This window comes from Podarcis vaucheri (genome assembly GCF_965113315.1).
Source record: "Podarcis vaucheri genome assembly, chromosome: 16".
Lineage (NCBI taxonomy): Eukaryota > Metazoa > Chordata > Lepidosauria > Squamata > Lacertidae > Podarcis > Podarcis vaucheri.
Window position 1 is genome coordinate 136,071 of NC_138754.1, and position 24,077 is coordinate 160,147.

The window sequence follows — 24,077 nt, forward strand, 5'->3', positions numbered from 1 at the left end:
GAGCACCCTTTGGGTTCGGTCAGTCAGCCAGTTACAAATCCACTGAGTGGTAGCATAGTCAAGACCGCATTTTACCAGCTTCTTTACAAGAATATCATGGGGCACCTTGTCAAATGCCTTGCTGAAATCAAGGTAGGCTACATCCACTGCGTTCCCTTCATCTACCAGGTTTGTAATTCTGTCAAAAAACGAGATCAGGTTAGTCTGACATGACTTATTTTTCAGAAATCCATGCTGACTATTGGTGATCACAGCATTCCTTTCTAGGGGCCTCCTGTGTGCAGATCCTGTGCTCTGCTGCCAAGCATTTGAACTGGTGGCTCTTTGGAAGACTTCCGGGTTAGCGCCATCGGCAAATGGCGGATTCCCTCCGAGCTCCGGAGGGAATCGGCTCCGCAGGATTTGGGTCTAGACCCTAGAATGTTATTTTTATTTCAAACTTTGCAGATTATTGACAAGATGGACTGTTTCAAGAGGTGGCAGAAAGACATTGCGAAATTTGTCTGGCAGGGCAAAAAGCCCAGAATAAAATATAAAATATTAACAGATGCAAAAGAAAGAGGGGGATTTGCCCTGCCGGACTTAAAATTGTACTATGAAGCAGCAGCATTCTGCTGGCTGAAAGAGTGCATGCTCCTCGAGAATACAGATATCTTGGACTTAGAAGGTTTCAATAATGCATTTGGCTGGCATGCATATTTATGGTATGACAAAATCAAAGTGCATAGTGCCTTTAAAAACCATATTGTAAGGAAAGCGTTGCTTAATGTTTGGATGAGATATAAAGATCTGTTGGAAAACAAAACCCCTAGATGGTTGTCACCCTTAGAGGCTAAGGCCCACAAGAAAGTTAATATGGAGGTCGGATGGCCAAAGTATAGCGAGATCTTAGAACAGGATGGAGAGAAACTGAAATTAAAGAGCCATGAAAAACTAAAACCCAAAGTACAAGATTGGCTCCACTATTATCAAATAATGGAGGTTTTCAAACAAGACAGGAAAATTGGCTTCCAGATGGAAAAATCAAAACTTGAGACAGAATTGTTAGAACCCAATACTAAGAATTTGTCAAGAATGTATAACTTGCTGTTGAAATGGAATACACAAGACGAAACAGTTAAATCAGTTATGATTAAGTGGGCACAGGACATTGGTCATAATATTATGTCTGCTGACTGGGAAAGGTTGTGGAACACTGGTATTAAATTTACGGCATGTAGTGCTTTAAAGGAAAATGTGATGAAAATGGTTTATAGGTGGTACATGACCCCAGTTAAGCTAGCAAAAATTTACCATTTGCCTGATAACAAATGTTGGAAATGTAAGGAAACTGAAGGTACTTTTTATCATCTTTGGTGGACATGCCCGAAGATTAAGGCCTTCTGGGAGATGATATATAATGAAATGAAAAAGGTATTTAAATATACCTTCCTTAAGAAACCAGAGGCCTTTCTCTTGGGCATTGTCGGCCAATTGGTGCCAAAAAAGGATAGAACCTTTTTCATGTATGCAACAACAGCAGCAAGAATACTGATCGCAAAGTATTGGAAGACACAAGATTTACCCACCTTGGAAGAATGGCAGATGAAAGTGATTGACTATATGACATTGGCGGAAATGACAAGCAGAATTCGTGACCAGGGAAAGGAGACTGCGGAAGAAGATTGGAAGAAATTTAAGATTTATCTTAAGAACTATTATAAACTTGATGAAGTTTAGAATGTCGAGATTTTACAGAGAGAAAGGGTTGCAGTAATATAAGATCAGATTAAGAAAGGACTATGATGAATTAGGATGGGAAAAAACACTTATAAGTTGCTATAAAAATTTGGACATGAGGATGCAGAAAGGGGAGGTATGGGGAAGTCCGAGGAAAGAAGTCTATGAAAGGACATTTTGAAATTATATTTGTTTGTTTGTTTGTCTTTCTTTTATGTTTGTTTGTTATAAAAACTTTTGTAAAACTAATAAAAATTTTATATAAAAAAAAATAAAAATCACAGGCGGTGCAGCCTGTGAACCTGGTGACTCGGCGGGCACCATTTGCGCCCCCCCGACCCGCGAAGGAGCCTTTTTAAAGGCTTCGGAACGGGGGACGGGGTGAGTGCCGCGGTGCTGAGAGTCGGACTGCTTCTCCTGCAGAGTGAAGCCGCATGCCATGGTCGGAGAGCGCTGACTTCTTCTTGTGAACAATTGGATTTTAAAGCAGCAACCCATGAGTAGTACGGAAATTGAATTTGTAAAGAATTTTTATTATTATTATTATTTTTAATTAGGCACGATCGGGGAAGTCGCAAACAGGAAGTCCGTCTCCCCGTCTTGTATATAATCTAAAGCACGGACCAGCTAACTAAGGTCGAGAGGATTTTTTCTTTTTTATTGGGTAAAGACATTAATTTCACGATTTGGCAGTTTAAGTAATCTTACTGGAGGATAAGAGCTAATTTTGGGAGCTGAAGTGCCACCCCCCCCCCGGACCCGGGAGTGATCCGCGAGAGAGCCTGTTGAAGAGATATTGAAGGGTTTGACAGCTGTCAAATTAGCTGTCAAGACAGGAAAAGAGAACTTTGTTTTCTATTGTCTCTGCTGGTTATATTTGTTACAATTTGGCTATATTTTGTTGAAAATAAGGAAAAACTGATACAAACTAACTTGATTTTTGGATTTGAACTGGAAGGAATACTAAGTAACCAAAATCCCTCTAGAGGGGTTTTTGGGACATTACAAGAATGGCTGAAGGAGGGAAAATTCGAGCTAAATTGGACAGAGGTTTTTTTCTCTTGGGAAAGTTACAAGGCCAAATTGATGTTTTGGCTACCAACGTTGCAACTCTGGACTTAACAGTAAACAAATTCATTGAATTTGATAAGGACTTGATCCAGGAAGTTCATGCAGCTGGACAAGAGGAGAAATTTGAGAACTTTGAGAGTGTGGAGAAAGAGATACATGTTGCTTCTGAGGAAAAGGAAGGAGATGTAATGTTGCAGATGACAAAGGAGAGCCAGAGGCCTGACATGATGGTTATAAAGGAAAATAAGAACTTGATGATGAAAATCTGGTCCGAGCTCGAGATTGAAGAATGGAGAGATCTCCTTATGTGGAGATCTGAAGACCCAAGGATTACAAATTTGATTAAGGTGAAAGTTGGAGCTTTGGGGACATTTGGACTTGAAAGGAGTAAGAAACAAGATTTGGGCTCCACTTTTAAGTATGGAGGTCTGGCTGGAAGAAACATTGTCCCTATCGGGCCAGAGTGTCTCCGAGATCTGGTGTTTAATATTAAGGACTATCAAAAAAACCGACAGAGAGGAACTGAGGGACAATTAAGGGCCTCGGACGTGAGATCTACAGGCTGATAGCAGATTAAGACTGATGGACATTTGTGGGGGATTGAAACCGGGAAAGGGGACGGGGTGGGGTTTAGGGATCCAAAGGGTGCATAATTATAATCCGTCTTTTTTCTTTTTATTCTGTTTTGTTATTAGTATGAAAAGTGGGGAATTCGTGGAAGGGAATTTGGGTCGACTTTAGAAAAGGGATTTAAGATTTAAGAATGAGCATTGATGTATAAATTTTGATGTTGTAAAATGGTTTTTTAAATTGAACTAAATATAAAAAGGTTAAAAATTGGGGATAAGAACTTGTTGAATTAACAATTTGAATTGGAATATAAGAAGGGGAGGTGTGGGGAAGTCAGGGAAATATGTTATAGAAAAATAAGGATTGTAAACTGTATATGTTTTCTTTTTTTGTTTTTTCTTTTTGGTTTTTTAATGTATTGAAATGGAAAATACTTAATAAATATCTATTAAAAAAAATGAACTGGTGGCTCTTTGAACTCTCCCTGAAAAAGCTCCCCAGTTGCTTTGCTGTCCAGACGACTACGAGTGGCTGGGAAACGAATGGTCCTGAGAGGGGCTTCCTGGCTTCCTGGCGAGGGGGCTGCAGCTTCCCAAATGCTCAGCTTCCATCTTTCACAAAAGGAGAATCTGGCACCTGCCCAAACTTGCTGCTTCCTTTCTCCAGCTAATGGTACGTTTGTGGTACATGCCTTACAATGCTCAGCAAAGGCACAAGAGGAGCAGCCCAGAGAGATGTGGAGGAGAAGGCGCTGCGCTCAGGCATCATGTCCAGGGGAAAAGCCCTGTTTGATCACCTGTTTAAACAGTTCCGTTTCTGTTCCAGAAGGTCTGAATAGCCACGGGAAATATTTGCTCACAGTATTTTGATATCTCAGTGTTTGCTAAGTATGACAAAACACTCGGGGGGGGGGCTGTGAGGAGAACCGGGGAGCGATCCTCCAGCTTTGCTTGTCAAAATGGCAAGGGAAGGGTGGTGCTTGGGAGGTGAGGGGCCATTGTGAAAGAGCTTGAGGCGCTCTTGGCCCTGAGCTGGAGCAAGTCAGCAAGGCCTCAGGACGGGCTGCAAATCGCCTGCCCCAGGTGGTAGTGGGGGCACTCAAAGGATGCTGCCCCGTCCCCAATAGGCACCACCAGTGCTATTTTTCTAGAAAAAAGAGGTGCTGGAACTCTCTCATTCTCTTAGAATGGCAAATGGCGCCCACCTGAGAGGTGCCAGAATGGAGTTCCGGCTGACAAAAAGCCCTGGTCACCACCCCCTTCATGTAAAAGGCTTCCCCAGGAACATGCAGAAATAGACAACCTGCTCCGAAGTCCGTCTCCCCGTGGCTGCAAAGGGCAGCAAAGGAGCCCCTGTCTTGGCGTGACGGTTCTGCTGCCGCTGCTGCTGCCATGCTCCTCTCTCTTGGTGTGTGTATGTGAAACCTGAAGCCAAATTATCACCTCCAGAGCAACGTTTCAGTCCAAACTGACATTTACTATAAACACCGGGGCTAAATTCTGTAAACGCAAACTTCAAACCCCAAACACTCCACCTGGCAACAAGAGAGGACCAGGCTGGAGCTCTCGGGAGGCACAAGGGAAGGGGAGCGAAGGGGGACCAGCTCCCCTCAGAGACCACCAGGCGCCAGCCGGGACTCTGGCTTGCCCAGGGAGCCGGGAGAAAGATGGCTGGACAAGGCAAGCTCATGCCTAGAACAGAGGCACTTGCTGGCACAGTGGACTAGAAGCCGCAATCACCTCTCTTCAGATGTGGGTTTTTGTGAGTGACAGGAGCTCAGCAGTGGAACAGCTGCTTGGCATGCAGAAGGTCCCAGGTCCGATTCCCTCTGGCATTGCCAGGCAGAGCTGGGAGAGGACCCTGAGTGTGAAACCCTGGAAAGCCACGGCCACAAAGTGTAGCCAGTACTGAACCAGGCAGACCAATGGTCTGACTCAGAAGAAAGCAGCCTTCTCCCTATACTGGGGTGCCTGTGATCTGGTAAAGACCATCATGACTTTGATTGACCAGCTACAGAGAGTCCACAGCTTTGTCCTCCCAACACCTCAGCACCAGCCGCCTCACTCTGCCTAATGGTAGGGCAAGGTTTTCAGCCAGCTTTCTCAGTTAAACACCACCATCCCAGTGGGCTGGTGGGGACGGGGTGGGGGCTTCTCCTTAGCTAAAATTGTAGTGCTTGGGGCATGAGCTGCTTTGAGCTTTCCAAGGCAAAACCAGCACCATGTTAACAAAGGGAGGCCACCTGGGCAGCCTGGCGGGCAGATGCTGGCTGGACCCCAAGGTGATCCTCCTGGCCAGCTGGCCCCATTAGGGCAAGGGTCAGCCTCCTCTTCCATGTCTCCATTCCTGCCTTTCCCACCTGGAGTTAGCTGGAAGCTGCCCCCCACCCCACCAACACACAAAGACTCATCTCTGGTCTAGGGCTCTCCTGTTGCTGCCTCGAGAGTTGCCACCCAGGCCTCCTGTGACTCCCCTCCCTGCAGTCCTTTATGCCCCTGGAATCCAGCAAAGGGGCACAGGAAGTGCCTTCTCCCCACCAAAGGCTCTCTCAGGCAGCAGGATCTAGGGACAGAGGAAGCTGCCTTGCAACACGTCAGACCCAGTGCCGGATTTACGTATAAGCTAAACAAGCTATAGCTTAGGGGCCCACTCTCTTGGGGGACCCCAGAAAACTTAAAGGGAAAAAATGGATGTACATTTCCAAAATATGATAAAAACAAATAAAATTAAATTACATACAGGAACAGTGTTTTGTGTTGTGTGGGCTCCTATGGTGTAAGTAATGGGCCCCGCTTGCTCCCTAAAATATCACTGGTTTGCTCCTTTCTATATATAGGGTGTCTACATTCTGCATGTGCAAATGGCTTTAGATACCTATTAGGTCCGTAAATTACCATATAGTATATATTCAACACGAAAAACAGCGACAATTTGTTGTTGACAAAGGACAGCTGGACATATAAAGGGCCCCATTACCTTCAGGAGCTGAGGGCCTCATCAAACCTCAATCCGGCCCTGGTCAGATCACTGGGGCCCATTTAGTACAGCAATATCTGCCCTGGCCAGCAGCAGCTCCCCAGGGTTTCAGGCAGGGAGTCTTTAACTTGTGAACACCCAATGAAACTGATTATTGGAACATTTAGGTTTGACAAAACGAAGGACTTCTTTGCACAGAGCGCAGTTAAATCACAGAACTCTCTCCAACAAGAGGAAGTTATGGCCAACAGTTGTAAAAGGGGATTAGACATACAGTGGTACCTCGGGTTAAGTACTTAATTCGTTCCGGAGGTCCGTTCTTAACCTGAAACTGTTCTTAACCTGAAGCACCACTTTAGCTAATGGGGCTTCCTGCTGCCGCCGCGCAATTTCTGTTCTCATCCTGAAGCAAAGTTCTTAACCCGAGGTACTATTTCTGTGTTAGCGGAGTCTGTAACCTGAAGCGTCCGTAACCCGAGGTACCACTGTATTCAGGGAGGCTAGGCATGATGGCTGTGTGCTGCCTTCATTGCCAGAGGGAGCAATTGCCTTTGAATAATACCAATTTCTGGGCAACACAAGTGGGAAGAGGAGCTTGGGTTGACCTCATTATACACCAGTCGACTCAAGCAGGGCTGGGAAGAGCAGGGTAAGTTTCCAGTTCGCAGCTCTGTGAATCCTGATGGTCCTGGGGGGCTTAAGAGCCACATAGCCTGGATTCTGCCATTCTGCTCACAGCAGCAATGCCCCGGGATCCCTCTCTGGGGGTCTTGTTAAATCCCCACAACTGCCGGTTTCCAGGGACCCCTGCTGCCACTTACTAGCATCAGATCATCTGTTCCTCCAACCTTTTGCTCCTGACTCAATGGGCTGGGGACTGAGGGGTGGTTTCCCCTCTTATGTGGGGCAAATTCTTCCCTCAGTTGAGCCAAACACAACCTGCTTTGCAAGAACCTCTGTGTTTTGGTTCTGCTCTGTTTGCCAACAGAGAAAGTTACTTTTGTGTGCCTGGCCTATAAATCCGGCCAGTTTACACAAGATACTTGGGTCCCTGTTCCCTCACACACCTGCTGTCCTCACTTTATCCACAACAGCACAGGTAGGTAGACGCCAAGGGCTGTAGTCCTATAACAGCTGGAGACCCAAGTTAGAGAAATATTGTGTGACTAGGTTGCCAAAGTCTGGCATAAGTGCACTTGTGGATTACAGTCCGCTCACATCTGACAAAGTAGACTGTTGCCCATGAAAGCTTAGGCCATAATAAATGGGTGGCGTCTCTAAGGTGCCCAAAGTTTTTCATTCATTCATTCATTCATTCATTCATTCATTCACCCTTTCTTCCCAAGGAGCCCAGGCAGCAAGCAAGAAGCAAACAGTTTATTGTTTTAAATATATATTTTAGAGGTGCTTAAACAATTCCAGTACAGATGCAGACTTTTTATTGAATTTCCCCAAAGGAAAAAAATAAATACTTATGCTCAGCGAAGACCAATAAAACAAACACACAAAGTAATTCTCCCTTCTAGCAGCCAACACACACGATAAACACATCAGTAAATGAGACTCTCCCTTGGCCAAATCACCTATTTAAAAACAAAACACGCAGAAATATGAACACACTCAAGACAACATGAGTCAAACATTTTCTTCCTCTCTTAAATCTTATCCAGAGAGCTAGTTTCACCACCAGCAGAGGGCTTTGTAACTGCTCTCGTGTGTTTTTTGCGGAGTTTTAATTCTAGCTGCAATTAGTTTATCAGTCAAGAGTTTTCCTGCCTTACATCATTCTTAATAAGCGGACCAGGACAACTGATGGGTTAAATACCAGGAGCTCTTGCCCAGTGAGATCCTTTATTACAATAATTAACACGCTCCAAAGGGAAGCTCTTTCCCCCCTCAGACAAGCCCCTCAAATGCGGGGCCCAGTCAGCCCGGGGGGCTCTCAGCACCCCCGCACCACCCAGCTGCCCATAAGAGACATGCTGCGAACAACAACCCCCGGCCACCCGGCCTTTATCTGCCATAGTCCCGCCTGGAAGTGTCCGGGGGGGGGGGTGTTTGTCTGTCCCGGCCAACTCTTGAGCGCGGAATCTGAGATCTCCAAACTCTGCTCTGGGCCAATTTGCAGGGCGCTTGGTGAAGTGAGCAAGTCGAAGGCTTCTTCCTACCTGGGCTGACGCCTTGGGGAGGGGGGAGAGAGTTGAGTCTGCAGCAAAGCACCACCTGGGCACCACTCCCCCCCCCCGCAAAGCACTTCTGCACCCCCCCCCCAGAGACCCAGCAGCTGCCCAGCGCAGGAGGCACTTACTTTCTGCTGCCACGGGTTCAGGCGGAGCCAGCCAGAAGAGGCAAAGGATGAGCAGGGCTTCCTTGGCCGGCCAGGAGGCGAGAGCGGGGCTCCCTCCTTTCACCTTCCGCTCCATGGTCCATGAACAACCCAGTTCTGGAGGGCAAAGGAGGAGAGGAGGGGGCAACATGGGGGGGGCGTTGGCTGGGCTCCACTCTCAATCACAAGAGGCCGGGGTTTCTCTTTCATGGGAGGGTAGAGAGCCCCCTCCCGCCACAGAGGGTCAGGTCCACAGCAAAGGGGTGAGCAGCAGCCCCTGGGCTCTGGCTGGTCCCTCCCGGGGGCGGCGGCGGCTGCTCTCCATCCTGCAGCCCAGAAGCCTCTGGCCCCCTTGGGACTCCGGCCCCTGGGCACCGGGAAAGGAGGGAGCGCGGGCACATCCCCGCCAGGGCAGCGGCTCAGGGGCGGAGCCAGCCGGTCTCTCTTCCACAGGCAGCACAGGACCTTTTGCACACCAGCACGGCTTGCCCCTTGGGGTTGGGGGGGGGGGGAGAGAGAAGCAGCCCGCCTCTTGCTCGAGGGCTGGAGAGCCAGAACTGGGCCGGTTCCAGCAGTTTGTTTTCGGTTGTTACTTCAAAATATTTAGCCTGACAACTGGAGCAAGATGAGGTTGGACGGAGGAACTGGCTTCCCTTTCTTGTTTGGGAAATAAGGAAAGGAGTGAGGAGCAGCCGCTGGAGGGAGAGAAAGTGGGGGGCAATCAGGGGGGTGGGGGAGACGGCGAGAAGAGCGGGGCTCAAAAGGGGCGCCAATGAAAGAGGAACAGAGGGGGAATCATTGCAGGAAACTGGGGGGGGGGGCAGAAGATCCGCTGCACTAACTGGCAGGAGGAAGGGCGGAAGCTCAGGGGCAGAGCAGCTGCTTGGCATGCAGAGCCCAGGTCCCCACTGGCACCATCTCCGCGGGGGAGATGCCCTGCCTGAAAGCCGCGGCTGCCAGAAAGTGTGTAGACAACGGGGAGCTAGATGGACCTTGGCTCCGATGCAGTATGTGTAAGGCAGCTACGCACGTTCCTTATCCAACATTTTCGGGGAGGAGATTTCCTTCTTCTTCTATCTAGAGCACAGAGCAGAAGAAAGTCCCCATTTCACAGGTGGAGCTAAGATTTGTTCCAAGGACAGGGACCGCTCTCTGCTTCTCCAGCCAACCTTGCTGCCCCCTAGGCAACAATTGGATGCCTTAGCCTTTCCTCTAATCCCTAAACGGGGGGACTCCCCCGTTCAATGCACTCTGCACGTGCTCAGGGGGACTCTACACTGCAAGCACCAACCCAGCCCTGCCCCTCTGCCCTCCCCAGTATCCCCACTCAGATCCCTCCCAGAGGTTGGCTCTGCAGCTAAGTTAGCTCAGTAGATCACATGAGGTTTCTGTCGGTCGCCTGAATGGCTGAGTCACATGGTACTCATTTCCTCTTCCTTCTCAAACCATTTTCCTTTTCTGTCATGTTTTTAGATTGTATGTCTGAGAGCAGGAACTGTCTTTATGTTTTTAAAGTAATTTGTAAGCCACTGGGGGAGCATTTGTGATGGAAGAGCAGGATAAATAATCCTTTAAACACACACACTAAATTATAAAAGGTACAACACTATCCTTACTATTGGGATTTCTCTACCTAAGGCAGAGATGTCCTAACTTTAATGGGCACTTGCAGGCCTCCAGACACTACTGGGACTCCCAGCTCTGGGATTATGGGAGTTGTAGTCCAGAAACCTCTCAATGGCCCCACAGGTGCCCCCTCCCTACATTTGGAAGATACCAATTTAGAAGATACCAAATTCAGATGCTCAGGAGAGGAATTCTATTTTTGCATTCAAGGTAAAAGATCACACAAATCCTCCTCATTAACAAGCCTTAGCAGATTCCAAATTTTAAAGATAATGTCGCTTGTGGCTTCCTTACAACTAAACCTTGCCAACTGCTGACTTTTCAACCAGTCAGAGTCCGGTCAAAGTAAACTCTCATTCACCCCTTCATGAACTGCAAACTTTGCAGAAAGAAAGTTTTTCCTTTTTACAGGCATCAGGCTTGGGGTTCATTTTGCAAACAGGCTTGTTAGTTTTCTACACAAAGTTGGGTTTCATTATAAACTCTGTTTGCTCCTTTCTTCACTAAAACTGGAGGAAGGTAACAGCCTGCTGGAGACCACAGGTGGGACTTTAAGGTTAGGGTTCCTGGCCCTTCAGCCACTAGGTTATGTTGTCAAGTTTGGCTTCTATTAGATTTAAAGCGCTACACCTTTAAAGTGCATTTTTGCTCCCACCCACTCCAAGAACCCTGGGAACTGCAGTCACAGAACTACAATTCCCAGCACCCACAACATACCACAGTTCCTAGAATTCTTTAGTAGGAAGTCATGTGCTCTAAATGTGTCGTGTGTGCACAATCTCAAATCTTTTGTGCTTCACCTGCTGGCTGTAAAATAGTTTTCAAATCTGTAAAATTAAAGCTGCTACCTTGAATTGCACCCATAAGGGCTGCCCAACTTGCTTTCGTCAAGACTGAGGGCATGACTGACAGCTCGAAACAGAAAAGGCGTTGGATTATTCAACATGATGAGGGAGTCCCACCCCTTGGCTTCAGCTGCCACGCTAGTAATCAGGTGGCTGTTTAGTCGCTCCCTGTCTCACCGTGGCTTTCCAAAAGCCAGCCTTTTCAACTTGCTCAATTAAGGACTTTAGGTAATGATTTCAAACAGTTCACCCCTGGCAAAACAGGTTGCCTGTGAAGTATCCAGGCAATTGGCTAAGTAACGAGCCACAGAGCAGATGATAATCATTCAGGCACAACTTGACAGATCATACAAACACTTTAATCCCTGGACAGCCTTTGCCAAAATCTAGGCAGCCAAAGCTGAAACAATGAACAGGCCACACAAAAATCCTGCATCCCCAAAGGTCAGTCCTGCATTGAAGTAAGCGTGGCGTCTGTGATGACTTGTGCTCTTTAAAACTATGTGCAAATATATATTGCACGATGCGCACACTCCCTCTCCCGCTGGCCTTCGTGCTCAGTTGGCGCACATGATGTGCAAGAACTGACAAAGGAGGGCTCTCGCCAGAGGCCTCCTGGTGTGCGCATGTGGAGAGTCGTCTTGGCCAAGTGCAACATTGCAAGCAAGTCTCTTCCCCTGCCCTGCTCCAGAGGGCACTTCCACAAACACAAGCAGGCAGGTCACAAGCCTTGTGCCAGAGTCACGCACCAGGACGGCGGCAATGGCAGAGAGAATATTATGAAAATGGTATACAGGTGGTACATGACCCCAGTCAAGCTTGCAAAAATCTATCATTTGCCCGATAACAAATGTTGGAAATGTAAAGAAACTGAAGGTACATTCTTTCACCTTTGGTGGACGTGCCCAAGGATTAAGGCTTTCTGGGAGATGATCTATAATGAATTGAAAAAAGTATTTAAATATACTTTCTTGAAGAAACCAGAGGCCTTTCTCCTGGGCATAGTCGGCCAATTGGTGTCAAAGAAGGATAGAACTTTTTTTATGTATGCTATAACAGCAGCAAGAATACTCATTGCAAAGTACTGGAAGACACAAGATTTACCCACTCTGGAAGAATGGCAGATGAAGGTGATTGACTATATGGAACTGGCGGAAATGACTGGCAGAATCCGAAACCAGGGAGAAGAGTTGGTGAAAGAAGTTTGGAAGAAATTTGAAGACTATTTACAGAAATATTGTAACTATAAAATCTTAATAAATATCTTATAAAAAAAGAAAAGAAAAGAGGCTCCAGAGCAGCGGACGGGAGAGGAAGTGCAATCGCTTGCCAAAGAGGAGGAGGAGGAGGCCCTCCGCCCCAAAGCAAAAGGAACAGAAGAATCTTGCGGCACTTTAAAGACTAGCAAATTTATTATGGCATAATAAACTTTTGTGGTCCGCGTAGGCCTTGTGCAAAACCGTCAGCTGTCCAGTAAAGTCACAAGTGGTGTACGAAAATTTAAGACATACAAAATATATCAAACAAAGCGGCATCAAAGTGGTGGCGGAGTTGTAAACAGTGGGGTCAGAGGAAATGAAACACAGGGCATGACAAACAGTGATAGCTGCATAGTTAACAGAAACAATTCACCATGTTGGTAATACTTTTTACAATTCTTTCCACCACGCAAACCCACGAGTATGAAAGTGTGTGTCTGAATATCTAGAAGACCAGAGTCCTTATATACTGGAGCACCCTCTGCTGACCACAAGAAGACCCTTTTTACTCCACCCCACAAAAACCACCCTAAACTCTTCACACTGGCCCTCCCTGACCTCCCTCCCCATGGTCTCAGTCCTTGCATTGTGGTGCCCCCTGCTGGCCAATTCTGTCCACTGCAGCCTCCAGAATGATTTTTATCTGCTGTCTACTCTGGGAAGCCCCTTCATGGATCACTGCCTGGCCGTGGCGAAGGGGCTTGAATAACTCAGAGAAGCTATGAGCTATGCCGTGCAGGGCCACCAAAGATGGACAGGTCATAGTGGAGAGTTTTGACCAAACGTGATCCACCTGGAGCAGGAACCGGCAAGCCACTCCAGTATCCCTGTCAAGAAAACTCCATGGACAAAGGCAACAGACATGAAGACAGGAGTGCCTGGCGTGCTCTGGTCCACGGGGTCACGAAGAGTCGGACATGACTAAACGACTAAACAACACAACTCTGGGAAGAGGACAGAGCCAGGTGCTTTGCCCTGCTGGGCTCATGGCCCCCTCGGCCTCTCCCACCTCGGCAGCAGTGGGGGGGGGGCAGCAACGTGTCGCTTGGCTTGGGAAGGACCACCGCGGCTCAGGGGCAGGGCATCTCCAGGTGCCGGTGGAAAAGGCTTCTCATCTGAAACCTGGGCAGGCCACTGCTGCCAGTCAGTGCAGGCAACACTGAGCTAGAGGAAGCCCAATGGCAGCTTTCTATGCTGAACTAGTTAAACTACAGGGTGGCCCCCGAACCCTCGTGGCAGCATCTCTGCAAGGTGGGCAGATATTACTTTTTCCCCAGTGCAGACTGTGTGGGTGGGAGATTATAGGTGCTGAGAGAGAGAGAGGAAAGAACTTTTCTACAGTCCCTTCATGATATCCTAGAAAGAGGGGACACCTGAATCCTTGGGAATCACTCACAAACCCCTTTGTGAAGCAGTCGTTGATCTGCTTGACCTTTTAACTTGACCTTTTAACTTGAACCAAATTCAGCAAAAACAAAAAGCAGGCGAGCAGGAAGACACAGATGTTTCATTTCTTTGCTTGTATAGATGTCATTAACGCTCTGCACGTTATGAAAAAGGGACCAGGGACCCTTTTCGGTCACGAATTCTTGGAGGAAGGGATGGGTAGTGGGGGGGTGAGTGGAGTTCTGTTCCCCAAGTAGGTCAGAAATAGTTGGGAAGTGAATCTCCCGCTCCCGAAAAGCAAACATACATACAAAGCATTTTTTTTAAGAAGGCCCTCTGCTGGAAGCCATCTGACCAAATCGCCAAGCCCCAGGGTGCTGGGGGCAGAGAGAGAGCTGTCTCCCGCCCACAGTGGGAGCCCCCCCCCCTCTTGGCACAGCAGGAGTGTGGGGCAACGCAGGCATTTAATGCTGGGCTGCCTCCCAGCAGGCCCCTTCCCTGTCCACATTGCAGCAACCGTGGGCTGGGTGTCGAAGGCTGGAGCAGCCCGGGATGCTGTGCCGCACCCTCCTGGGTGGTGAACGGATGGGGCTGGAAGAGCCGGCTGCCTCCCGGTGTCCCTGATCACGAGCAGCTGCTCCTTCGCCTGCGGAAGAGGGTGACGGGGCTGCTGGCCTCCCCCTCCTGGTCGCTCTCACAGCCGCGCTGTTTGGGGGGCAGAGGAGGGCGGAGTGAAGGGGATGAAAGCCGGGCCAGGGGGGCTTGGGAGGGAAGACGTGGGGGGCAGGGGCAGGGGAGGGTCCCCGGCCCAGCCCCTCCTCTTCCTCAGGAGTTGAGAAGCAGGGCAAGGAGGCCATCGCCCAGGAAAGGGCACTCACCAAGTTCTCCTCGTCGCGTTTCTGCTGGCACAGGAGGCCCATCCGGCAGAGGCGGTTGCAGGCCGACACCATGTTGTAGGAGAGCTGGAGAGGAAATGCAGAGATGAGGCGCACAGAGCCTCTCGCAGGAAGACCTTGCGCCCCTCCCTCACAGCCCACAGGTGTCGCTTTCAAAAAGCCTCTGAAGGGGAGATGGTGAGCTGTTGGGATTGGCCCTGGATTTGAAACTGGGCTTAAATACAGTCATACTTTGGTTCTCAAATGGAATCCGTTCCCGAAGTCCATTTGACTTCCGAAAACATTGAAAAACTAAGGCACATCTTCCGATTGGCTGCAGGAGCTTCTTGTGCTCAATCGGAAGCTGCGGAAGCCCCGTCAGATGTTCAGCTTCCAAAGAACCTTCGCAAACCGGAACGCTCACTTCCAGATTTGCGGCGTTTGGGACCCAAATCGTTCGAGTCGCAAGGCACAACTGTATGCAATTACTCTTTTGATTTTTGAATTGTTTTCATGTGTGCAAGCAACTGTTTTTAGATAGGCTTTTGTTTCACTGCAAATAACTTCAAGTGCCTCATAGGAAGCAATTCATAAATGAAACTTTAATAATAATAATAATAATAATGGTTCAGATCAGAGTAGGGCACCCCCACTGCCAAGGGACAGGTGTCCCGCACCCTCCGGCTTCTTTTTGCTGACTGGCTTTGAGGGTGCAGGCGGGGGGGGGCTGCTCAATTTACCTTCCACTTCCGGCGAGCATTGAACTTGCGGAAGTTCTTCATGTTGATGGAGGAGCGGCTTCGGTTCGCAACCTGCTTCCGGGTCAGGGGCTGGAAAAAACAGGCACCTGCAACTCTGCCCATTGCCAAAATCCTCCTGCCTCCCCTCCCCCATCAGTACAGGCCAGGATGGGGGCAGAGAAGAAACCTAGGAGGGGTCCCGTAAATCTCAGCCAAGAGCTGAAGGACAGATCCCGAAGGTCTGGCTCAGTCTAAGGCAGCTTCCCCAGCCAGCCAGCCTCCCCTCCCAGGCTCTGACCTTGATCCAGGGGTGGAGGAGGCATTCCTCGGCCGACATTCGGTCTCTGAAACACAGAGGGAGAAACGCACACCTGACTTTCTGTCGTTTCCCCGCTGGAGGGGAGAGAGGGAGGCTTGCAGGAGAATCCCTCTGGGGACTGAGCCAAGGTCCCACCAGGAGGGAGAGACGGAGGGGGGAATCTCAAAGGCAAACCTCCCTTGTTTGCACTTCCCAGAACAATTTGAGGAGCAAAAGGTAGTCACCCTTCAAAATTTGCACTCCTCTGAATGCAGCTTCCAGCCAAGTCATGTGTTCATTAAAAACACACATATTAGTAAAAGTAAGACACAAAAAATGCATTATGGAAGCATTGCAAAATGTGTCCATTAGGAGAAATTCATCCCAAAATGCTGATGAGGAGGGCTTTTTTTCATTGCAGATTGCTGTTGAAATGTGGAGAACTGAATTTAAGACAGGAAAACTGAGAACCGGAGAGATTCACCCTGGTGGGCCATTACCCAGGCTCCTTCACCAACAGCTGCCGGATGAAGTCCTTGGCCAGCTCCGATGTTTGGCTGAAGTACTTGTCCTCAAACTCGTAGGTGCCGGAGACGACACTGGTCAGGGTCTCTGCGTCCGTCTCTCCCTGGAAGGGAGACATGCCGCTCAGTCTGCAAAGGGCAGAGAGGGTAGGATCAAAAGGAAACCTCACGGCGGGGATCAAGCAGGCATTATTCAGAGCAGACAAGCATGGGTGGGCGTGTGCGCAATCATTTAAGAATTATTTAAAAACCGGAATTCTTCCAAGGGAGCTTGCACTTACGGAAGGAGCCTTGTGCAAAATCAACAAATGTCCTAAAAAAACCAGCTACGGAAAGTAGCCAATGAGGATCAATAAAGTGGGGAGATCTTCTGCCCTCCAGGTACCATTTCCTCCATTGCTCCTGCAATGCTGGCAGCCTGCAGAACGGAGGGGCATTTGGGAAGACGCAGCTTCCTTTATTTATTTATAGACTGCCCTTCATTACGTTGTCATCGCAGGAGAGCTTCCAGTAAAGGTGCCATGAAAACATACCAAACAACACAAAAGGGGGTGGGATCCAATACAAACCCATGGCCAGGAGGAGAGCAGCAAAGCAGCAACGCCAGACCTTGAAACCAGATTTTGGAATCAAGCCATTCAGGTCATCAAAGGCCTGAGACGACAGGGAGTCATTGTCTTTAGCACCATTTTAAAAAGTATTTTCTAATTGTTCTTTTCCTCTGAGGACGAATTAAATTTTTAATGAATTAAAATGCATCCTAGGCGTAAGTAATTCTGAGGCCCTGCACTGCCATCACCAGCACTGCCCACCCCCCACCCCCCAGCCTCAAATACAGGGAGTCTCAAGGTACTCACAAGATGTAGGTAATCACGCCGATGCTCCTGGCAGAAAAAGGGAGAGAGAGAGAAGCTGAAGGGAGCACCCAGCAAGTACCTTCCTTGACAGGACACACCTGAGGACTGGGTGGGCATGCAAAATCCAGCGCGGAGGGCGGGAGGGCTGTGGGGTGGGCCACCCCAAACAGACAGAGGGAAGACTCAGGGAGGACTGGTGGGACTGGAGGAAGGCCTCAGCCCGGTGGTGGGTGTGGGTGGCTGTCTTTACATTAGACAGGTAAAACACAAACCCAACATGAGCTTAGCTTGTGCACCTTTTTTCCTGTGGTGCTTTGGAGGCCTGAGTCTGGCATGTGAGCACTTCCTGGAGGGTCCTGCTCACTCCCCCAGTCGCTCGCTCTTCCCCCACCTGCCCCAGCCACCCAAGGGCATGAAGGATGTTGGCACAGAGTCTCTCTCTCTCACACACACACTTGCTACCGCTTCTTACCACATGTCCGTTGCTGTGCTCAGAGCCTCATAGTTGATCACTTCAGGAGCTGAGGAAGAAGAAATAGGCAAAACGGTGTCAGCGCTGAGAAACCAAAACGGGGTTCCCATTAAAGCAGAGAGACAGGACACCTCCCTGGCCTTCGGGCCCCCGAGAGCCACCCCAGCCTCGGTGCTGCCTAACCTCCTCCTGGATTTATTATCTTCAGCTTTAAAAAGGAGCCCCTCCAAACCCAAACTCCTCCACCATGTCCACCCTTAACTCTTGGCTGCTGGGAGCCCAAGCCCACCCCCGACTGGTCTTGGCTTCCCTGCTCTAGACAATGTCACAGGACTAAACCCCCGCCCTGCTCCCTGGCTGGGGCTGATGGCAGCTGGAGCTCATGAGCAGCACTGCCCTTACCCTCTGGAGCTCATGCGCAGCACTGCCCTTACCCTCTGGAGCTCATGAGCAGCACTGCCCTTACCCTCTGGAGCTCATGGCTGCGCTGCCCTTACCCTCTGGAGCTCATGGCTGCGCTGCCTTTGTGGGGAAGGGTCTGGGAGGAGGCAGCAGGCAAGAAACGGGACGCCCTTTGGGACACTCTCGCTTCGCTGCCCAAACATTTGTTTTCAGTAACTGCAGGTGTTTCTGTGAGGAGAATGTGTCTCTTTTATCAGGCATGCTTAAGCTTTTAAAGGTGTTGTTAAGTCGCTTGGAGATTTTTTTGTGTAAGAAGCAACTAAGAAGTCTGACAACTAACAGCAACATTTTCTCTGCTGTGGCCAAGTCCACCCCGGTCCCCAGCAGGGGCTGAGCTGCTGGTTGAGGGCAGGGGAGATTCCTCCGCCGGGGGCCCTGGGACAGGAGAGGACCCCAGCTTGCTCCGCCCTCTTACCAATGTACTGGGGAGTCCCACACAAACTTTTGAAGGTCACGCCTTCCTCGAGCTTCTGGGCCAGGCCAAAATCGATGATCTTGATCAGGGGGTTGGGGGCATCCTTCTGGAAGAGCATGATGTTCTCTGGCTGCAGAAGAGATCAGGGAAGGAGATAGGACCAGAGCGCCCTCAGAGAAGACTCCTGTGTTGCTCAAAAGCCTCCAGAGATCCAGGAAGCCCCTCACAGGGCTGGCGTACCTTGAGGTCAAAGTGAGCAATGCGCCGGGAATGCATGTAGCTCAGGCCAAGCAGGATCTGCTGCAGGAACTGGATGGCTTCTGTCTCCGTCAGAAGCTCCTTCTCTGCGATGAAGTCAAACAGCTCTCCTCCGTGGATGCTGGAGGGGGAGGGAGGGTGGATTTGGGGCAGCTGGCCCGGCGTGTGTCCCGGGGCAAGCCGCCTCTTCCCTGAGCTGCCCCTCTTTGGGAATTAGGAGGAGGAAAGAAACACGGGGCGCTACAAAATATTGTTTATTTTGCAGCCTTCTCAAAGGTGTCATGAGACCTGGAGTCCGCCCCCCCCCCGATAGTAGTGGCACCCCCAGTTTTATGAGCAACTGGGAGACAGAAGTCTCAAAAACAGTTAGCTTTCTACTCTTTCCCCTGGCACAGGGTGTGCCTGTGCCTTCCCTTTGGTAATTCGTTCATCTCATGCTTTTCTAGGCATTGCTCCACCACCTTCCAAACCATGAACAGCCCATTCATTTTTAAAAGTTGATTTGCTGTGCAAAGGTGACAGAGCCCTTTGACTCCACTCTTAATTGTGCAAACCAGAAGTGCAACTGAGCCCCTCCTGCAAAATGATGATAGCCTGGGGGCTTCCAAACAGGTTTATTGTTAAAGGAGTTTTTGTGGCCTGGAGGTCACTTTGCGGTCATTTGCATGGAGGTTTCCTTGTTAAAGCTAGGAATCTTTTCAGGTGCCACAAGGCAACTTGTGGCTTCTGCTGCAGCAGACTAAGCCAGAGTGTGAACCCCACAAGCAAGTCCCACAGTTGGAGCCCCCAATCAGCGCCCCCTCCCATCCGACACTCACAGCTCCAGAATCAGGACCACCTCGCCCTTCCCGGCAAAGACGTCATGGAGGCGCATGATGTTGGGGTGCTGGAGCTGCTGGAGAATGGAGACCTCTCGCTCCACTTGCTCGCGGTCCAGGCCCAGGCGGCTCCCCTTTCGCTTCCGCACCTTCACAGACTTGGCGGCATAGAAGGAGCCCGTGCAGCGCTCCTGGCAGCGCCTGACCACCCCAAAGTGCCCGCTGAGTGGGGAGAGGAGGAGGAGAAGGGCAGCAACGATAAGAGCACAGCAAGAGACCTTTGGTCAGGTCCGAGCAGCAGGGGCCATCGAGCTCTGCACTGTCTACACTGACTGGCAGGAGCCTCTCCCACTGGGGGCTGGGCCCAGAAGACCCATTCTGTTGTCCCCAGACCCTCCCGGCCCTGCTCTTCCCACCGGCCGCCGGTGCTCCTGGCTCCTCACCTGCCCAGCTTCTCCAGCAGCTCGTAAAGCTCATCCACGCTGCAGTGGCGGAAGGTGGCTGACGTGGTCCAGCCCGGCCGTGGGCCTTGGCCGTCGGGGGTCTCAAAGACCTCGTCATTGTCCTCATCGTCCAGGCTGCACAGGGCCTCCTGCAGAGAGCAGGGGTGGAGGGCAAGGTCAAAGGATGCCCCCCTCCCCACCTGCCAGCCCCAGCAGGACCCCCACAGAAGCTGACAGGTCCACTCCCCGCATTCTGCCTGCCGTTGGTGTGCAAGGCACCCGCTCCCTGAGTGCAAGGTGGGGGGAGGAACTTGGCAAGGTTCACTGTAGGTGGCAGCAGCAGGAATGCTGGGCAGAAGGCAAGGGAGGTGAGGGCTGGGGAGAGATTTCAGGGCATCCAGGCTGGGGGGGAACGGGACCTTGTGGAACAGAACCAGCCCCCCTCAAAGACAGAGCGGGAGCAGGTGGCTGGGTCCCCTTGAAGCCCACGATGTGTTAGCAGAACAAGATGTCCTGGGGAAATGCAGCACAGTCTGCCTGACTCATATGGGCAGCCCCTGCAGTGGGGGGGGGGGCACCCTGGTCTCAGCCCTTTCCTGCCACCCACCCCCCAGGCGTAATTAAACTCTACCAACTGTAGTGCAACTAGGCCATTTGGGACCCAGCGCTTTATGGTCTTCTGCAAGTTCCCCAACCTCTTTAGACATTCATATTGTTATGTGTTTGTGGGTGCCAGACTCCCCTAAAGCCCTGGACCCAGTAAGTCTTAGAATTTAATCAAGGTTCTTGGTAGTAGGGTAAGAGAGCAGGAAAAAAATTCACATCCTGCAACCAATGCGCCCTTTGGTTTCAGATAGTACGTGGGTAGACAAGTCTGAAAAGCCAGGGACACCATTTTTCACGGCCCTCTAGTGACTAAGGTGGCTCATTTACCAGACGTAATGTATTTAGTGTTAACTCTGGAAGCCTAGACTCCATTCTGACCAAACTAAGCTTCCTAGAGCAAAATATACATCATGTCCAGGACGATCCCTTGGCCAACCCTGATTTAAAAAGAAAATAAGCACCCTGAGCACATGATGTGACATGTTTAAAACTTCCAGGAACCACAGAAGTCTCTGGTGGCTGAAGGAAGGGCTCTGTGAACTGAGCATGCTGGGACCCCAAGCTGGGACGGGGAGGGGCGGCAGCAGCCCCGGATGCCCCCACTCACCTCGGGGCTTCTGGCTAGGCGCCCCCCCTCACCACTGGCAAGGACCTCGCCCCCTCCATCCTTGGCCATCAGCTGCAAGAGGAAAGGAAGCGGTCAGCCTCTGCGAGGGACGGGCTGCTCTCCGCCCCCATCGGTGTCTCCGCCGGGACCGAGGCCCTTCCCCGCCCGCACCAGCACCGGGGAATTCCCTGTCTGCTTCCAGCCCCGACGCCCTACACTTTCCCACGGCCCTTCCACACGTGCGCGCGCGGGAGGGGCATCTCCCAGGTCCCCCCCCCCCGCCCCGCAGATCTCGGCCTCCCCGCCGGGGGACGGGGGCGAGTCCTCTCCGCGGGCCTAGTCGAGGGAGAGAGGAGCGACTTCCTCATGGGGGGGGGGTCTCTCTCTCTCTCTCTCCCCCCGCGGGGCGACCCGAGGCTGCAGGAGACGGAGCCCTCGGCCGCCTCGCCGCACTCACGCGCTGGCTCTCCCGGGCCCCTCGGCGCCTCGCAGCTCCGGGAGGCACCGGCTGCAGGCGACCATCGCTTCCACTTCCTCCTCCTGGGGCTCCGGCAGCCGAGGAGCCTGGCCCTCCTGCGGAAGGAGCCCTCGGCACACCTGGCGGGAAGGGGCGGAGGCGCCCGGAGCTGCTTTCCACGCGCCCGATCCCCCCCCCCGGGGGAAAGCGGGGCGGGGGTCTGGCGGAGGAGGCCGCGCACGCAGGGCGGACCCGGGGGCCTGTGGATCGCGCTTGCCCGGCGATTCGTGCGCGGCGGGCTGCGCTGCAACACGGCCGCCACTTCCTGCAGAAACCCAGCAGCTTTTGGACTCGGCGTTTGCTGCGCGATGGCGCAAGAGAGCAAAGCGGGATGTGGTGCGGACGGGCCACTCTCAAGCAGCTGCTAAGGCGAGAGGCCTGTTCCGTAAGAAAGCAGAAGCCCGCCTGTGAGGTGCAGGTCTGGGGCGTCTGCACGCATGTACAGCTATATCAGGATCCGAAACAAGAAGGCTCTGCATGCCCTTCCTGGGGGTCACAAGAGCAGGAGGGGCGACTGGGCTCGCAGCGCGCTTGCAGGTTTCTCTGGAAGGTCGAGCACTGACTGTGGCTCTTGGGGCTTTCAGATACGGGGGCCTCTCTCGGCCCTGCGGGGAGGGAATCCGGGACCTTCTGCACGCCGAGCAGCTGCTCTGCCACCGAACTCCGGCGGCCCATCCCTTTGCCAGGAGAGAGACCACAGGCCCGGGAGGGGGCGAAATGCCGGGCAGGGGGGGGCGCTATTGTCCAGGCAGCTAAAGCGGGAGGGGGCAGGAGCAGGGGGGAGCCTGCCAGGAGGAGAGAGGGCGAGGGGGCTTTGCTTCACGGCGCCCCCAGCCAGAAAGAAGCCTGCGCGTTCAAAAGCCGCCCCGCGCAAACGGGCCGCGGGAGGAAGGCGAAGGAGTCTCGCTGTCTCTGCGCCAGGCCGGGTCCCTGGAGCACCAGCAGCCTCTTTCCCATCTCGGGCAGCCCGAGGATCCTCGCCCCGGAGACGGGGAGGAGCAGGGCGGGCCGAGGCATCCATCCCGGCGGCGGACACATTCCTTCCCCGCCCGGAGCTGGACGGCGCTGCTGCTCCGGGGGCGCATTTGTCTTTCCAGCCGGCCTGGCATGCCCCAAACGCGGCAGCAGCAGCAGCAGCAGCACAAACACCTTATTTGAGGCAGGAGGAAAACTCGCGGCGAGGGCGGTGGAAATATGTCGCAAGCGGCAAATTCCTGGACTCGGAGGGAGGGCGGGAGGGAAGCGCGCCTCCGGGGAAGGAGGGCGGATAATCCCGGGCAAGCAAATGCAAGGAACCGGCCAGGCGGCGTTGGTCCGTGCTGGGAAAAGGTCCTGGGGACCCTGGAAGAGACCCTGCAGGGCGGACCGTCTCCCCTCCAGATACCTCAGCTGCGCTCTCGAGGCGCGAGGAAGGCGGGACGGCGGCGCCTCCGCCTTGGGATCGCGCGCTAGAGCAGCCGAGTTGCGATCCTCGCTCGGCCGCCGCTTTCCTGGGAGAAAAGCCCGCCAGGCAGGGCGGCAGACAGGGTCTTACTCCCGAGGAAGGAGCTGCCTAGTGGCACCGTCGTCGCTTCAGGGACGGAGAAGACTTGCCTGGCCTTGGATGCGGCGCAGCTCCACTGCGGGCGGGGGAAGGAGGCAGAGTCGATCCCCTGTTCTCGGGCTCCCTTCGCAGAGCAGCGGCACGGGGGGGGGGCGAGTTCCCAAGAAAGGCAACGGTCCCCCCTCGGCGGGACCGAAGCCCAGCCGCCCGCGGCGCCCTCCGCCCTCCTTCCCGCAGCCCGGCGAGCCCCGACGGGGGCTAGACAGGGCGCTTCCCTCCGCCGCGCCGCCCCGCTTACCTCCGGTCCAGCAGCGCCGGCCCGAGAGAGCAAGCCAGCCCTCCTGCTCCGGCCGCAACGCCGACGGTCTGGTCCTGGCTCGCTGCGAAGAGGAGGAGCCGCCCCGCCAGCCCGGGACCCTTTCCTTCCCGTGGGCGCCTCGGGGCTGTGCAGGGCGCGCTCCGGCCGGGGAGTCCCTTCCGAGGGGCATCTCCCAAAGACGCCTCCCTCCGGCACCCTCGCCCGCGAGCCGCCCGAGGGCCCTGGAGGGGCTCCTTCTCCGCTTGCGAGGAGAGCCCCCTTCCTGACCAGGCCTCCCAGCCGCTGCCCCGTGAGGAGGACCTTCCATCCTCTCCCTGCCCGCCCCAACTGCAGCTCTGATGGAGCCCCCGGAGCAAGGCAGTCAACCAGCTGCTGGGCGTGTAGAACAGGGAAGGTTTCTTGCTGACTTCCGACCCACCTGGACTTCCAGCAGCCTGGGCACAGACCCTTCAAGGGGTGGACACGGGTGGCCCAAGCTTAAAGAGCTGTCACCCGGACTGAAAGTGAAGTTAAAACTCTCTTAACCCTTCCCACTCTGCTTTTCT

The 24,077-nt window shown here is 52.4% G+C and overlaps 2 protein-coding genes across 5 annotated transcripts in view; both read right to left on the reverse strand.

Annotated features, from left to right (window-relative positions):
- The window catches only part of INSRR (insulin receptor related receptor), a 36,059-nt gene extending 27,026 nt beyond the window's left edge, over window positions 1–9,033 (reverse strand). Inside the window, exon 1 of one of the 2 annotated variants that reach the window (XM_082202042.1) lies at window positions 8,645–9,033. In XM_082202042.1, the coding sequence (XP_082058168.1) occupies window positions 8,645–8,813 (169 nt within the window). In that variant the 5' untranslated portion in view covers window positions 8,814–9,033. The remainder of the gene's footprint in view (window positions 1–8,644) is intronic. The other variant, XM_082202041.1, reaches the window with a different exon arrangement.
- A 3,493-nt stretch (window positions 9,034–12,526) lies between these two features.
- Window positions 12,527–23,836, reverse strand: LOC309520506 (death-associated protein kinase 2-like). 3 transcript variants are annotated; one of them, XM_082202385.1, is made up of 13 exons: window positions 23,512–23,836; window positions 21,154–21,225; window positions 19,941–20,089; window positions 19,498–19,719; window positions 18,662–18,800; window positions 18,422–18,551; window positions 17,545–17,593; window positions 17,073–17,099; window positions 16,192–16,344; window positions 15,692–15,737; window positions 15,394–15,483; window positions 14,657–14,740; window positions 12,527–14,483 (listed from the first exon to the last, which is right to left on the reverse strand). In XM_082202385.1, the coding sequence occupies exons 2-13, from the start codon at window positions 21,220–21,222 to the stop codon at window positions 14,403–14,405; spliced, it is 1,239 nt and encodes a 412-aa protein (XP_082058511.1). In that variant the 5' UTR covers window positions 21,223–21,225; window positions 23,512–23,836; the 3' UTR covers window positions 12,527–14,402. The 3 variants fall into 3 exon arrangements, with proteins under 3 accessions (XP_082058511.1, XP_082058512.1, XP_082058513.1); XM_082202386.1 differs by lacking the exon at window positions 23,512–23,836 and adding an exon at window positions 23,264–23,487; XM_082202387.1 differs by lacking the exon at window positions 23,512–23,836 and adding an exon at window positions 22,820–23,185.
- Between the last annotated feature and the right edge of the window lie 241 nt (window positions 23,837–24,077).